The 15098-nt window shown below is 43.1% G+C and overlaps 1 protein-coding gene across 1 annotated transcript in view; it reads left to right on the forward strand.

The window, feature by feature from the left end:
• The first annotated feature begins 863 nt into the window (after positions 1-863).
• TGFB2 (transforming growth factor beta 2) overlaps positions 864-15098 on the forward strand; it is a 64368-nt gene continuing 50133 nt past the window's right edge. Inside the window, exon 1 of the mRNA XM_054395600.1 lies at positions 864-1206. Within this exon, the coding sequence (XP_054251575.1) occupies positions 864-1206 (343 nt within the window). The remainder of the gene's footprint in view (positions 1207-15098) is intronic.

Raw genomic sequence — 15098 nt, forward strand, 5'->3', positions numbered from 1 at the left:
CAGCGTGGGGTTGGCGTTTCGGAAGGAGGAGGAAGAGGAGGGAGCTGGAAAAAAAACCTCTGCAGCGCGCAGCAGCCCGGGCGGGGGTGGGTCGGTGCATGCAGCGCGGGGCACACGCAGCAGTCTGCGGGACGCGGCCAGCCGGAGGATCACCGCCGCTGCTCGCTGCCGCTGCGGGGGCAAGGGGCCGCCGCTGCTCCGCCCGGCCGCGGGGGCCGGGGCTCGGCGCAGCCGGGCGCACACGTGCGCGCCTCTGCCGGCGCCGCCGCGGGGGCTGAGCGCCGCCAGGAGCGGGGCGGTGCCGCTGCTGCTGCCCGCCCGGAGCAGCCGGGCGCCGCGGGCGCACGGCGGGGCTCAGCGCCGCGCCGGCACCCTCTGCCCCGCCGGCTGCGGCAGCGCCCCGTGATACCCAGCGCTGCCTCTTTTCCCCCTCCTCCTTTTTTTTTTTTTTCCTTACTTTTTTTTTTTTTTTTTCCTGCAGTTTTTGGTTTTCCAGCTGCTTCGCCAGCGCGCTGAGAACAGTTTTGCTTCCATTTACTTCAGTCGCGGGTTTGTTTATCTTGTTTGGGGGGTTCCCCCCCTTTTTTGCTGTCCGGCTCAATCCACCCTTGAATTTTACATATTCGTAGCAACTTGCTGCCTTTTTTTTTTTTAATTAATGCTATTATCGTTAATTTTTTTCACCGACGCCTCCTGTGCGTTTTTCGATTGCAAGTCGTCCTTGCAGTCCGTTTTTTAGCTGCATTTTGTCTGCAGGTCTTCCCTTTGTACACATCCCTCTTTATTTTTTAATATTTTTTCCCCTTGTCGTTCGTTGCTAAAGTCACTCTTTTTTGGGGGGGCGCTGTATTTAAACACTTAAAATGCACTGCTATCTGCTGAGCGTGTTCCTCACCGTGGATCTGGCCACCGTGGCTTTCAGCCTGTCTACCTGCAGCACCCTCGACATGGATCAGTTTATGCGCAAGAGAATCGAGGCGATCCGGGGGCAGATCTTGAGCAAACTGAAGCTCACCAGCCCCCCGGACGAGTACCCCGAGCCCGAGGAGGTGCCTCCGGAGGTCATCTCTATCTACAACAGCACCAGGGACCTGCTGCAAGAGAAAGCCAACCACAGAGCTGCCACTTGTGAAAGGGAGAGGAGCGACGAGGAGTATTATGCCAAAGAAGTTTACAAAATAGACATGCAGCCTTTTTACCCCGAAAGTAAGTCCTCTTGTCTTTGTGCATGTGTATGTAATTTTGTCCCTGAGGCTTGGCAGTGCCCAGCACCGTGAAATACTAGCCCCACACATCACAATCTGCTGTTGGCTCTTCTATCCTCAGCGTCCCTTAGGTGGCTCATAGGGTTTCGTTTAGGTGGTGGGGGCATGCATATGCCTGTCTGGGTGGTCAGTCATCCCCTCAGACTTGCCAGGTTTCCAATCCGTTGTGAAGTCACGCAGAATCCCTGATAGTGCCTCTGCTTCCCATCACCTGGTCCCTGCCCAGGGTCTTGCTTCTGCCCTAGCACTGGTTTTAGCCTATCCACAGCCTGGTGTGCAGCCTCCAAAAAGAGCCAATATCTTTCCGCTGCTGTTTCCCTTGGAGCCTCTCGATTGGGCAGGTTTCCATCTCTGTGTGACTGAAAAGAAAAGGAAGTCTTTAAAAAAATACAAAAAGTCACTGTCCTCTTCTGTCTGCACCCCTCCAGAACATTGTCCTGCAGACAGCTATGTATGTTGGTGCTCAGGGAGGACAGAGACACAGACATCCTCCCTCCTCTTCCCATTTTAGCTAGCCTCCTGTTTCACTTCATAGGAGCTTTCATTTCAGGTACATAAAAAGTTTTTCCTTCTGGGAAGCCTTGATTCTTGGAACCTGTCTCAGCCCGTCTGCTTTTTGCTGTTTTTTAACAACCTTCTGGTGATCCATGCCACGTTTTGCACCAAAAGAATTGAAAGGATATAAATGCTCTGTGCTGACCAAAGCCACTTAGAGTGATTAATAATCATAAAGACGTGCCTTTTTGTTTTGGGAGTGAAGTTTAAGTATATAGGGAAGGGGGGAAAAAAAGGAAAGAGCGAGCACCGCCCTCCCTTAAAAGAATCTAGATCATCATCATACTGAGGAAAGTGAAATACCAGAAGCAGAAAATAACTTCACTGCTCACGTATCCAAACCCTAGTCCCTACTCTTTTCATTTCACTCACTTTTTTCTCCCTTCCCTCCCCTGCCACTTGATTCCCTGTATACTTGCTGTCTGTCTTTGAAAAAGCACATACCTCTTGCTTAAATAGATAATGCAGCCATCTTGGTAACTTTATCCTAGAGTTTCTAATTGCATTTTCCCCTTATTTATTTTTAGTTTAGCAAGTTGCGGCTTTGGGGCTTGCTCCATCTTGCATGTGATAGCCTTAGGATGCCAGCCAAGGTATCTGAACCCCATGCTTGGTGCAGCTGCCTTCCTTTCTTCCTTTATTCTTAAATGACAGCATCAGGTACAGGACATCCTGGCAGTCAGAGCCATTTTATTATTGTAATTATGGTACCATCCATAATAGCCATGATAAATACACTCCACCCTCATTCCCCTCAGGGAAGAAATACTTTTTTTTCTTGGTTTTTTTTTAATATGTATATATATTGGAGCCAAGTGGGTATGAGTAGAAGGATTCAGTATAACTCTTAACCATAGTGAGAACACAGAAATCACGTCTATTTTCCACATTGGTGTACTGTAGTTTGCTAGTGGTTGTGGCAGAAGCTGGCACTTTGTTTTGAGACCTAGCAGGTCATGCACTGAGCAGAGGATCAGCCACCAATGGGCAGAGGTTAGGAAGACCGATACCAGTGCCTTGGCTCATGGAGTTGACCCTGTAACACAGACTCCCTGAGAACTGTAAAATGCAGCCATCCTGAGCACATCTGTCCTTTTTTCTCACATGAGCAAACTACAAAGAACTGATAGTCCAAAATGCGGCCACATACTTTCCAAAAAATTAAAATATCTGTGGTCTGAGACTTGGATGGTGTTGACAAAAGGGGATCTATTTTTAAGTTTTGTCAGAGGCCAGATTTGTACTGAAGTATCGATTTTGGAGAGCAAGGGAGATTGCAGGTACCTACCAACAGAGTGCATCAGACGTTTGGGATCGGAGGGCAAGTTAGCAGCAGATCCAGTACTACTGTGTGAGGGCTGTCGCTAACATCAGAGTAAGTAGGTTAACTGTTTTTCCACTGCTCTCTAGTTATGCTGGATGAAGAGAACCTTTCCAAAAAAGACAGAAAGGAAGAAATTGCTCCACCATATTTTAAAGGAAGAAATTGAAAGCACAGCTTTGGCTGCTGTGGGTGCTTTCTCCTAGCAATCTTCAGAGTGAATTTTTTTAACTCTATAGTTTCTGCTGTGTTGGAGGCAGGCAGGAGGGAGAAGGGGATCAGTGTGAATGCACTGGAGGTCAAAAGCTGCTGGAAGGAAGGCATGGGAAAGATCAGTGGTTCAGTTTTTACCACAAGTTGTTAGTGTTCAGTAACTGACTACAACTCAAGTATTACAAATATGCTCTAATTATACTCATAGTCAGCAATATATCACTACAGATCGCTGATAGGTCTTCGTGGGGCATTTTGTAAAGTTCAGACTAAATATTTTTAGCAATGTGAAGATTTAAAAGGAAAACTATAAGAGATATTGTATATGCCCTAAGGCATATTTTGTCTTAAATATTATCCTTGGCCAACTGTACTGTATAAATACAGTAAATATGAATAGAACTGGCAAGGTGCCAATCTCCTGGGATGAATTTTAGTCAAGAAGGTATTTATGGGATATAAATAATACTGTGTCAACATATAAAGAAGGGATCTGATTAGTTTTGAATTTATTCGTATTAATCTTTTCACATGCTGTTAGTTTAAGGCTCAAAGTAAAGTTGTGCTAAGGTTTACTGATAGTTTGCACTGAGGAAGTAAGGGGGCATCTGGCATCTGGCTTGACAGTCCACTTAAGGTTGAAGACACATCAAGTCAGAATATATGTGGAAATTCAGCAAGTAAGGGACTGCTGAACCTAAAAACAACAGGTGTGAAAAGCAGCAATGGAAAAAAAATACTACAGAGGGATATGGAAAAAACAAAAAGCTTTTATCTGTCAATCATACCTGCCTGCATTGTGCTCACAACAGCATGGATTAGATACCAAGAGTTTAAATGTCTCCTAAGTCCAGTTGGCAGTCAGAAATTGTGTTGCTTTACAGAGTGGTTTAAAGAGGGAGGTGGGTTGTGGAAGCTGAACACAATAGCAGAAAAGCTCTTGTGAATTCAGTGCCTGGGAGAAGTTACCTAAGTAGAAGCTTAAAACTGATCACTCTGAAAGCAGGACCACATTAGAAATTTATTACTAATCAGTTTTTCATTGATTATCTTGCACCCTTATACTCGAGCTACTTACTTATTTGAGGCTGGGTGATAGCTGTCATTGCACTGATAATAAATAGAAATTTAATGCCAGCACAGTTGAGGATTGTGACTTGCAATACCAATGCATAACTGGGATACTCAAGAAGAACAGGCAGTATGTGTATGCAAGGGCTGGGACTCAATTCAGTCATCTTCATTCATGGCAGCTTTTATCGTAGTCCATACTGATGGACTAGGTCCATACTGATGGATTAAGGTCCAGTTGGTCCATACTGATGGATTAAGGCTAAAGCAGGTAAATTTTAAAGTGATCTGCATTCTTGGAGACAGGCCTGTAAGTACTCAGTAGCCTATGAAATCACAGTTCTTCTGGATTTGGGCCTGGTATTGCAGAGGTTTTAAACTACTTCAGTATAAAGGAGCCTGCACCGAGTGGTAGGATTAGTTTTCTCAGGAGCTCTGTACCATGAATGTTGCTTTACATAGAACATCATTCTGCTGAGCATTCACCTCATGAAAGACAACATTATAAACTGGCTGGGCACAATGACATGCTTCTACTTTATCAACAAGGAGTTGATTTACCAGCAATTATACATACATGGCCTCCTTGTCTTCAGGAGTTGTTATTACTTGTTGAATTACTTGTGCAGGAGTGGCCATGCCCCCCATCTGCTGGTACTGACTGCATCATCGCCATGCTGTTAGTAGCTACGGCTGCATGGCTTGCGTGTGTTTGCATTTAGCAGAACACAGAAGTTAATCTTACAGGATTTCCTATGTTTTTAATGATATGGAAGCACTCTCAGGTGGAATACTTTATTTTATAACCTTCTAGCTATGCTGGCTTTATGGTTGTGGTCTGGAGTACCTCTTGTAGGAAGCATTTGCCAGGCTTAGTCTCTGGTTTGCAGAGAGGACCTGAAGCAATGCAAAGGCTTCCCTGAGGAGAGATATGGGATGAATGGTTCCTTGCTCTTTATTCATGTATGGCACTTAACTGCATCACTAGGTGATGATGAAAAAAACTGAGGAAACTGCAAATAGCTTTAAAAAGGGACAAGGTAATTTTCTGGACAGTAGTCCTCTACATACTAAGAGGGGTGATAAAATAACATGCTCTGGTGCACTAACTAAGGGCAGCTGAAATTAAAGAGAGTACTCCTCTTCCACTCCCACTCGTGGGGCAGATGGTGGGATGTGCCACTTGTGTTTCCTGCCTGCCTTCTGAATCATCAGTGATTTGCTGTAAGCAAGGTGTCAGGTTGGGAGAGGAGGAAGTCTCAGGCTGGTTCGTCATGGTCTGTGGTCCCTGTGTTTCTTATAGAAGGCAAGGCATACAGAAAAGTAAAATACCCTTGACCTCCCTTTCTAATGCTGCAAGAACAGAAGACATGCAAGGCACAAAGGCTATATTCCCAAGTCCTTTCTGTAACCCTTCTTGAGTTTATCTTTGGTGACTGTTTTTAAAGAGGCATTTTCACACTCATTTGGTCAATGAAGAGGTTAGCTGTGCATCACAGACCCTGCCTCTTCTCACCCCCTAGCCCGCTGGTAGTGTGAATGTTTCATCTGGAAATGTGCCTTTGTCTTCTGCTCATGGCTGGAGATGCACAGGGAGTGTCCAGAGCTCATGCCACCCATGCTGGCTCCACTGAATTGGAGGACTGGATTCAAGTAGGTGATTGTGTGAGGAAAGCAAAACACCATCTTCATTAGCTGTTAGTTTTAGCCTTGATCATCCTTGGTGCACTGCATGAGAGCAGTAGTGGTCATCAGGATAGTTATGTTACTTCAAAGTTAATGCTTCCACCATGTTTCTGTCTGAAATTCCTGCCTGCACTAGAGCTGAGTGAAAGGATGAATGAAAACTGCTGGCTGTTGTCCTTGGTTCAGCACAGTTCTGAAACATGTACAGAGCTTCGCACACACAAATGGACTCATTAACATTAAGGCTCTGTGTATGCCTAATTAGCTTCCTGAGTTGGGGCCCAGTTTATGGTGCGTTTGCAGGGATGAACAAAACCAGACAGTTAAATCCTTCTCACTGCATTGAAATCTGTCATTTGGGCATTGGAGCCCAGTGAGGAGGAAATGCTTTATGAGATTTTTCAGAGAGGAAAGAAGAGGCTCTTCAGTACTCCTACAGTCCCCAAGAAGGCTGACTTCTTTTGCTCTTGCAGTGGCTGTGCTAGACTGCTCCTGTATTACAGATAAAGAGAGGAGCCCCAGGGTGTGGTGACAGGAGAAGTCATGAGTGAAGACACACAAGTGTTTCTCTTCCTGTTGTGAAACCACATGCTGCACATTTTCAGGCAGGCAGTTTCTAGCTTGAGGCTAACATACTCCCCAGGTATTATTTAATGTAATACTGTGTTATGGATGCTTCTGCTGATTTGTTTAGACTAAAAAGTTTGGTTTGGTCTTTTGATTAGGGAAAGTTTGCATCCTGCCTTCAACCACAGGCTGCTGCTTGTTTCTCTTTCAATCTGTGATGTGGACTAGTAGGTGCTGAGCTGCAGCATTGCTGTTAGTTGGCTTCTTGTAGTAGTCTCTCTGAAGCAAGGGAACAACTTCCCCACACTTGTTTTCACTGTCCTTGCTGCTGTTAAGTGTTTGCAGCTGGGCATCCAACTGTACAAGACATACAGCTGCAAGGTGTAGAGGAAAAACTCAAAGGTTTGTCTGTGAAAAGCTGATGAGAAGTTGAAAAAAAACTCAATGTGAAGGGTTGTGTTTTATCTCCTTTCAGTGTGACCAGTTGTTTTGAATTTATGAATGACTCATGAGCCTGTTTAGTACTGTGGTTCCCTTAGCTCAGATGGCACAGGATCGGCCCTGGAGAACTGAAGTGCTAGACCTGGCTTCGTTAGACCTGTCTGGTAAGCAGGTTTTTACATGTTTTTGGTCCTCTGCAGGTTGGTCCAGAGTAGAGAAGATGCCTCTTTGGGTGGTGTAGTGTTCTTTAAACTAGCTAGATTTTTCCAAAGGGAACCACACAGCAGTTCATGCATGCTACTTGGAAAGCTTCTGGCTCCTTGCCGAGGAGGTAAGGTGGGATGAGCTAAGACAGCAGTGCAGAGACTGCTCATTTGCTGTGGAAAGATAGGTTCCACTGTGATACATCTTGTGTTGCTCTTTGGGTTCTCTGGCATCCATGTTTGGTTTCCAGATGATAGTAGTCTTCCCCGCAGCAGTTTTATGACTAAGAGTGTGGAAAGGATCTTCAGAACTTCTCTCCCTTTCTCAAATTTTGATTTGGACAATGGGTAAGGGTTCCTTTTAATTTCATGTATGATGCTCATTGATGTATTCAGGATCTTCATTGTAGAGCTGAGCTTTTTCCCACTGAAGAAACCCTCATAGAGTGGGAGCTGCTTTGCTTGTGTTACACAAGACCTAATACAGCATGATGCTGATTGAAGATCAGCAAATAAAATAGAAATTATAAGTTGACCTCATAGCTAACCCTGCTGTGGGCTGAAGATTGGCATAGATGTATCTTTCAACATGAATTAATCTGTGACCCTCATAATACCACATATTATAACGCAGGAAGAACAATGCATTGTTTCAACTTCCACAGGTTGGTCTCAATTCAAGTATCACCAAACTTCCAAAGATGTGCTGTGTTCTGTCAGCCTTGGAGTTGCCCCTCTGTTGCAGCTTTCTTGCACTAAGATGTTCCCGGTCTTCTCTCCCTCTGCACTCATTTTTTAATTTTACTTGTGTGGCTATTGCTCTTCAAATAAGCACAGTAGGCCAAATGTACTGTGTTACACTTCATCAAAAGCTGCGGCATCGTTTTAGCTGACCTGAGGGAGGAAGAAGGGAAGTGTTGTGATGCTGACCTTTCACTTTGCTTGTTTGGCTCCTTCCCACCATATCTAATCCACACTGCACTGACAAATACTGCATCTGTCTTGTCAGGCGAGTTCACAAATAGCCATTCATTCATAACTTGGAGCTTCTATAAGGCTCCTTATAGGTTGCTTAATCTGACAGTTGTGCGTTTGAGCAGAGACTTTGAAGAACAGACTTTGCAGAAGGGCTGTAAGTTCAGTCTGACTTTGTGAAAGCTAAGAGGGAGGTCTTGTGTGAAAGAGGATACTGTACTAAGTGTATGAGTGCATGTGTGCATGCGTGCACACGCGTGCGTGCATATCTTTAAGAGCATTAAAACATCTGTTGTTGCCAAAAGCCCAAATTGGAATGTTCTGGGGAAGATAATTTAATTTTTAGCTTCTGCATTCATTTCAGTGATGGTAATTTCAACACTTCCTGGGGAGAGTCTATCAGTGGTTATGTGCATCAAATGCAGCAGTAAATCTGTCATTCTTTCCATTTCAGTTTTTCAGGCTTACAACTTCGTTATTTTTCCCTGTTTGGCTGGTGTTAGTATCCAGTGTTTTCCCTGGCTTCATCTCTTTTAAACCCTTGCCTTGAATTTTAAAAGGCAAGCTAAGCCTGTTGAAGTTCCTTCTCTTATTTGTTTTTGTTTATATATAGCATTTGCAATTCAGCAGCCAGCTCAACTGAAACATTGATGGTAACTTATCTTTACCATAGTGATGACTAAAAGATAGGAATCAGAATGTGTTGGTTTTCATTCCTTGGGAGAGAAAAAAAAATCCAACCCACATAAACCCCCAACCCTGTGGGTGGACTTTCACTTAGGAGGCTGAATAACTAATAGATCTTAGCAGCACTGACTCTCTTGAAGCAGTCAGAAAGTACCTAGTAATTCCATGCTTGGTGAAGGCTCAGCAATTCTTGTTAATCCCAAGCCCACAGTTGTGTTTATAGATGATCTTCAATACACCACATTGAACAGAGAACAGTACTTGCTTATTTGAATGGCTGTTGTCCAATATGTATAAAATGACTTTTGATTTAGGCAAACAATCACCAAGATCTTCTCAATGACCACCAAGATGTATGGCAGGAAGAAGGAACACCTGCAGAACTTTCCATCTTCCAAGTGATGTGTAAAAAACAATGCAAGGAATTTGCTGTCTTCAGATGCAGCAGTGGGTTGAAATGGCAGAAGTAGCTGACAGGAACAGTGTGGTTGGGATCTGGCATTCACCAGAGCCTGTGGCAGGCTTCTGCTTTAGTCCCACCTCTGGTTGGTCCCGGGTAAGACCCAGGTTACCAAATTTGAGAGACACCTCTTCTCTCCCTTGAAAGTGACAATGGAGGAGCAGCTCTGTCCTTTTTATTGCAGTTCCTGTCCTTCCTGCTTAGAAGGTTTGATGCAGGAATTGATCCAACTGGCTGGATAATACCCAAACAGAGCACTTAATGAATAACTAGTAAGCAAAATTCATAGATATCTGGTGTCAGGTCCGCTTACATAGGCAGTAAAGGCAGTTTGTTTCTTCACCCAAATACCTACAGGGGTTGGAGGGGATGTTTTCTCTCAGGAGGATAAGTGATATATTGTATTCTCTAACATGATAGGATGTTTTAAACCACCTGGAGATGTGTTGGATCCATGCAGATCCTTGATGTTCTCATTCTCGCCCAATCTCTCAGAGATCCAGCCCAGTTTTCTTGGCTGTTATAGTTGGCACTGGGCCTCCCTGGCAGAGCAAGGGCTCAATGTGTCTTGTGCCTATACTCATATTTTTTTCTGATTTACACTTTGGAAGTGGAATAGGCACATTTCAACATTGAGTTATGCTGAAAGATGTCTGTACATTTCATTTGTTGTCTTCGTTGCATGTTTACCTAGCATATAATGGCAGGCTGTTGCAGCAGGCATATATATATCTTTAAGTTTGTAAGCGAAGAACAAGTTCCAGCTCTCTTGAAATTAAATCTGCTGTTCTGATCTGGTGGTGTGATAGGAACTGAGAGGCTTCCTGCCAGGATATACAGTTTGGAAAGTGAGGCAGCTAAGTGAGTAGCTTTGTCTGACCAGTTAGGGTGGACTCAGAAAAGATTGCTGGGCATCTCAGCTTTCTCTCCCTGTTTGAATCTGGATTCCCATCCCAGCATTTCTCCCTGATGCTAGGAGCCATGTAGTTGGAAATTTCGCATTCCCATTGTAAATTAGGGAAGAAAAAAGCACCAAAAGGATCTAGAAAAAGAGATCTTTATAATGGTGGCTAGAGACTCAGTTACAACAATATCATGTGTCTGAAGGAACTTACCTCCTTCCAAGTTGGAGTCCTGTTATTTACCCACTTTATTGGGAGATTTAATTTTCTCTGGCTGGAAGTGTATTTGTTGAGGTAGAGTCTGGAAAGGAATCTGCCTCATGCACGCTTGCCACAGGGCCAGCTATACATATGATACAGTCAAACTTTTCCATTTTTCTGCCTTTTGAGAGTATGTTCCCCAGATTAAGGGCCCTGGTCCAAAGCCTTCTGAAAGTCTTTCCATTGACTGCAGAAGTTTTTGGACCAGGTGTAGAGTGCCGTTCCTTTGTTTCACAGACCAGCCACATCTTCAAGACACACTGGGATGTATTGGTGTAACGTGGTGCTTTCCCGTTTGTTGAGTTGCCGCTAGAGATGCTCTTCTGCATGAGGCTTTGCAAAAAGAAAAACAACAACAAAAAAATCACTTTTAAAAATAAACACCTTAGTATCTTATTGATAGAAACATTTGATGGCAGATGTCTTCTGGGAATAGCATATGGCAGCAATATGGCAAGAATTGCAAAATGCAGGGAAGGAGGCATGAATTCATGCCTTGTACTTCTTAGGTGTTCCATGCCTCCCCCCATCTAAAATAAATGACCATCTGACTGCAAAGATCTCGGCAAATAAACATGCCATGATATATCTCTATAATCCTCCCTACAGTAAGTTTTTGTCTAGAAACTCATCACTCCACATCCAGAGGCTTCCTAGGAACACGTGCAAAATCAGACCTCAGCGCCTAGAGCAGGGAAGAATCTACAGGCTGTGAGTAAGAATGTGGCAAATCTCTGTGCAGTGGACTATAAAGAAGGGTCAGGGCTAAGCCAACAAGGTGTTTTTATGTTATCAATAAAATCTTAAAATGAGACGAGGGCTGGAGCCAGGAGAACAACTCGTGAAAGTCAGTTTGCTGCATGATATATGCTGAGTTTACAAGCTTAAAAGGCAAGCAGTTTGGAAGTAGGAGCTGTGTTTATATCATGAAGGTGCATGTGGGTTTTTTTTTTTTACATAAAGCCTCTATGACTTGATACATCTCAAAGTGGCTGACAAAATAGCAAGTTAACTTTTGAGGTATGTTTTTTGCAAGGATGAAAAGTTGGAGCATTTTAATTTGAGGCTGTAAAGCCACTCCAGATTTTTTTCTTGTGTTGAAACTGGAGTCTGTGCAGTGATTTTTTTAGGCAAGCAGAACAGGAAAAATCTTGGTGAGTGTTTTATCTGTGCAGTACTTCCTATATCCTGATGGGATGGGTTTTGATCCCAAACCATTTTTATGGCATATGAAACTGAAAGGCTTGCATCTTGTTTAATCTACAGCAATATTAAAATGTCATAGAGTGTGAGGTGTCTTAATATTATGACAGTCAGACCTGCAAGCAGTTTTCTCACTGAATATGAATGTTGCCTTACAACTGAAGGAGATAGTCTTCTCAGCAGAGATGAGATATTCTTCTCAGGGTAGAATGTTCCAGGTCTGTTCACACTCATAGCTAGTGACAAATTGATATCATACTGTACTTTAGAAAAGATGAGACTGGTGTAGACTTTAAGTTATGGCAGAAGGGACACTTAGAGATGAAAAAAGCTGGAAGCCATCATGATGGTATTCTGGTCTCCCTACCTGCATTTTGCATGCCATTAAATGTTGTTGAATTAGTTCCTTTCTGAAAGGGAGTTCACATAACACTTGGTAAGTTTTTCCAGTGATTAACTACATTCACTAGAAATAAGCATCTTTGTGTTTTGTTTAGCTTCAAGTTTTAGCATTGGAATCTGATTTAAACCTTCTGTTACTGTTTTGAAAGCCTGTTATCAAATTTGTGGGCACTGTGTAGGCATGCACAGGAGAGAGAAGGAAGTTTTGCAGACAGGAACTGATCTGGCTGAGAGCAAGCTGTCGTGGCTGCTCCTGGAAGACCCTGCAATGAGGCAGCCAGGAGGTCAGCATGGGCTGCTTTACCCAGCTTTGAGCATGTTTCAGATCCATAGACTGTGATGGAGCCACAGCTCTTTTCACTTATGTAAACGATGCTCCTTGAGACGCTTCTTAACTTTTTCAGTTATTCTCATGGTTTCCTGCTAAAACTCCTCTGCTTTATTCATACAGTGCTGAGATTGTGGACAGCAGTACTGGACGCAGTATTTCAACAGTGACAGTGCTGTTACCAAGTACATGCCTGTTGCAGACTCTGCTCTAATTCAGTATTACACAGTTTATGCAGCTAGTTTCAGCAGTGACTTTGCCAGGAGCTGTGCAAGGAGAAGTGAAAATTCGTACTTGGATAATTATCCATGAGGATCCTCCCTAAGTCTTTTTCAGAGGTGCTGATTCTCAAGGTGAAGTCCTCTTCTCTATAGGTGTGATCAGGTTTCTCTGTCCTAGAGTTGTATTTTCATATTTACTCTACTGACATTTATATCTTGGTAATGCAAAATTCAGGTCACTGTATTTGTGATGCATCTTCTTATTTTCTGCATCCATATCATTATTTCATCTGCAGTTGGCCAATATATAGTTTAGTTTTCTTCCAGGTGATAGATAAGAATATTAGATAGTATTTAAACAGTAAAATGAGCTTTATGTGACCTTGTTAGAAGCTTATCTGTCAAGAATGGTCTGCTGTCTAGTGCTGTAATTTGAGTCTCATAAAACCACAAAGCTTTGATTCATTTACTGACTGGCCTTGCTAGTGTCCTGTTGTTCCTGTTTCCTAATGAAGTCATTATATAGCACCAGATTAAATGTCTTGCAGCTACCCAAGTACATGATAGTAAAACAGTTGTCTTACCAACAGGGTTACTGGTGTTGCTCAGTGAGATCCTGGACCTGTGGAATCTGTTTTTCTTGAGCTAATTTTGCTCATATTCCTTGAGTTCCACTGAGATGATTCTCATCCCTACACTTTGCATATTTTTCTGGGATCAGTATAATGCTAACTGTATATGTAAGACCATGGGTTGCCCTGTTTAGGGTTGTATGTTTGCAAATATGGTCAGCCATAAGCCTTAAGATGTTTTCCAGTGTTTGGGATCTATTGAAAGCAAGTTTTAATAATTTACATAGTACCTTGGAAGATGCAAGTTTTCTGGCCTTGCTTATTTTACAATGTCTGCTTGTAGTTATTATTTTAAGATCTTCTGAGTTGCTGATAGAATAATAAAAAACTTTGGAAAAAAAACCTTTTTCTCTTATGGTTGCCTGGCTTTTTAAGCTACAGAAGTATATTTCATGTTTTTTTATTACTCTTTCAACAATTTTTATCTTGTAATGGATGAATATCACTGTTAAATGTCCTTAGTGCTTAAATAAATCTCATCTTTAAGTTTCTTAGCCGTGAAGCTGGTACACCTGTTTAGGTTTTCTCCTACTGTTACCCACAGTTTTTACTTCATGGTGTGTAGTAGTTTTCAGCAGCTGTTACTTTTGTTTGTAATCATAGAATCATTAAGGCTGGGAAAGACCTTTAAGATCATCAAGTCCAACTGTAACCCAACTACCATGACCACTAAACTGTACCCTGAAACACCACATCTACACTCTTCTTGAACATCTCCAGGGATGGTGACTCTACCACTTTCTTTGCCAGCCTGTTCTAATGCCTCACCACTCTCTCAGTAAATAAGTTTTTCCTAATGTTTTTCTAAACCTCTGTGTCGGTGTGAGCTGAAATTCCCCCCCCACCTCCCCTGGCACAACTTAAGCCCATTTCCTCTCATCTTATTGCTAGTTACTTGGGAGAAGATACCTCCTTTCAGGTAGTTGCAGAGAGCAGTAAGATCTCCTCTTAGCCTTCTCCAGATTAAACCAGCCCAGCTCATTCAGCTGCTCCTCATATGACATGCCCTCCAAACTCCTCACCAGCCTCGTTGCTCTTCTCTGGACACACTCCAGGACCTCAACATCTTTCCTATACTGTGGTGCCCAGAGGTGGACACAGTACTTAAGCTGTGGGCTCATCAGGCACAATCTCTTGCCCACTGCTGCTGGACACAGTGTTTTTGATACAGGCCAGGATGCTGTAGTTGTATCTTTTATTGTGTTATGGTTGCCTTTGGTTTCTGTCACAGTTTTCTGACCTGAGTGATCTTATTTGTTGACTGTGTCATTTCCACCTGTCCAGCAACCTAAGTGTATGTCATTTATCTGTTCCAGTTTTCTCTGTAAACACTCAGTCCAACTGATTCAGCTCATTCATGTACTCATCTTTTCATGTCTGTCTCCTTTGGAATATTAAATCTGAATGTGTGCAGTTCTTTGGGACTTCTTTTTCATGCAGAACATGAGGCAATCACTTCTACCTAAGTTACAAGTCTTTCTTGTAACATCTGTGTAACCAAAGTACCTCAGTTGCATCTGCAAAGTAAAATGCTGCCTACATGTGGCTCCTTGAAGGTGTTCAATTGCTGAAGTACCAAGAGCCTAAAATACAAGGTCTCTAGAAAGCAGCTGATCAGAGAGCATATTTCAACAGGAACCAGAATATAAAGGCATGGCCCAACAGAGTTGGTTGTCCTTGTGCTGATGGGAGCAGTGCCACTCAG

The sequence above is a fragment of the Indicator indicator genome, chromosome 2 (genome assembly GCF_027791375.1).
Source record: "Indicator indicator isolate 239-I01 chromosome 2, UM_Iind_1.1, whole genome shotgun sequence".
NCBI classification, from domain to species: Eukaryota; Metazoa; Chordata; class Aves; order Piciformes; family Indicatoridae; genus Indicator; species Indicator indicator.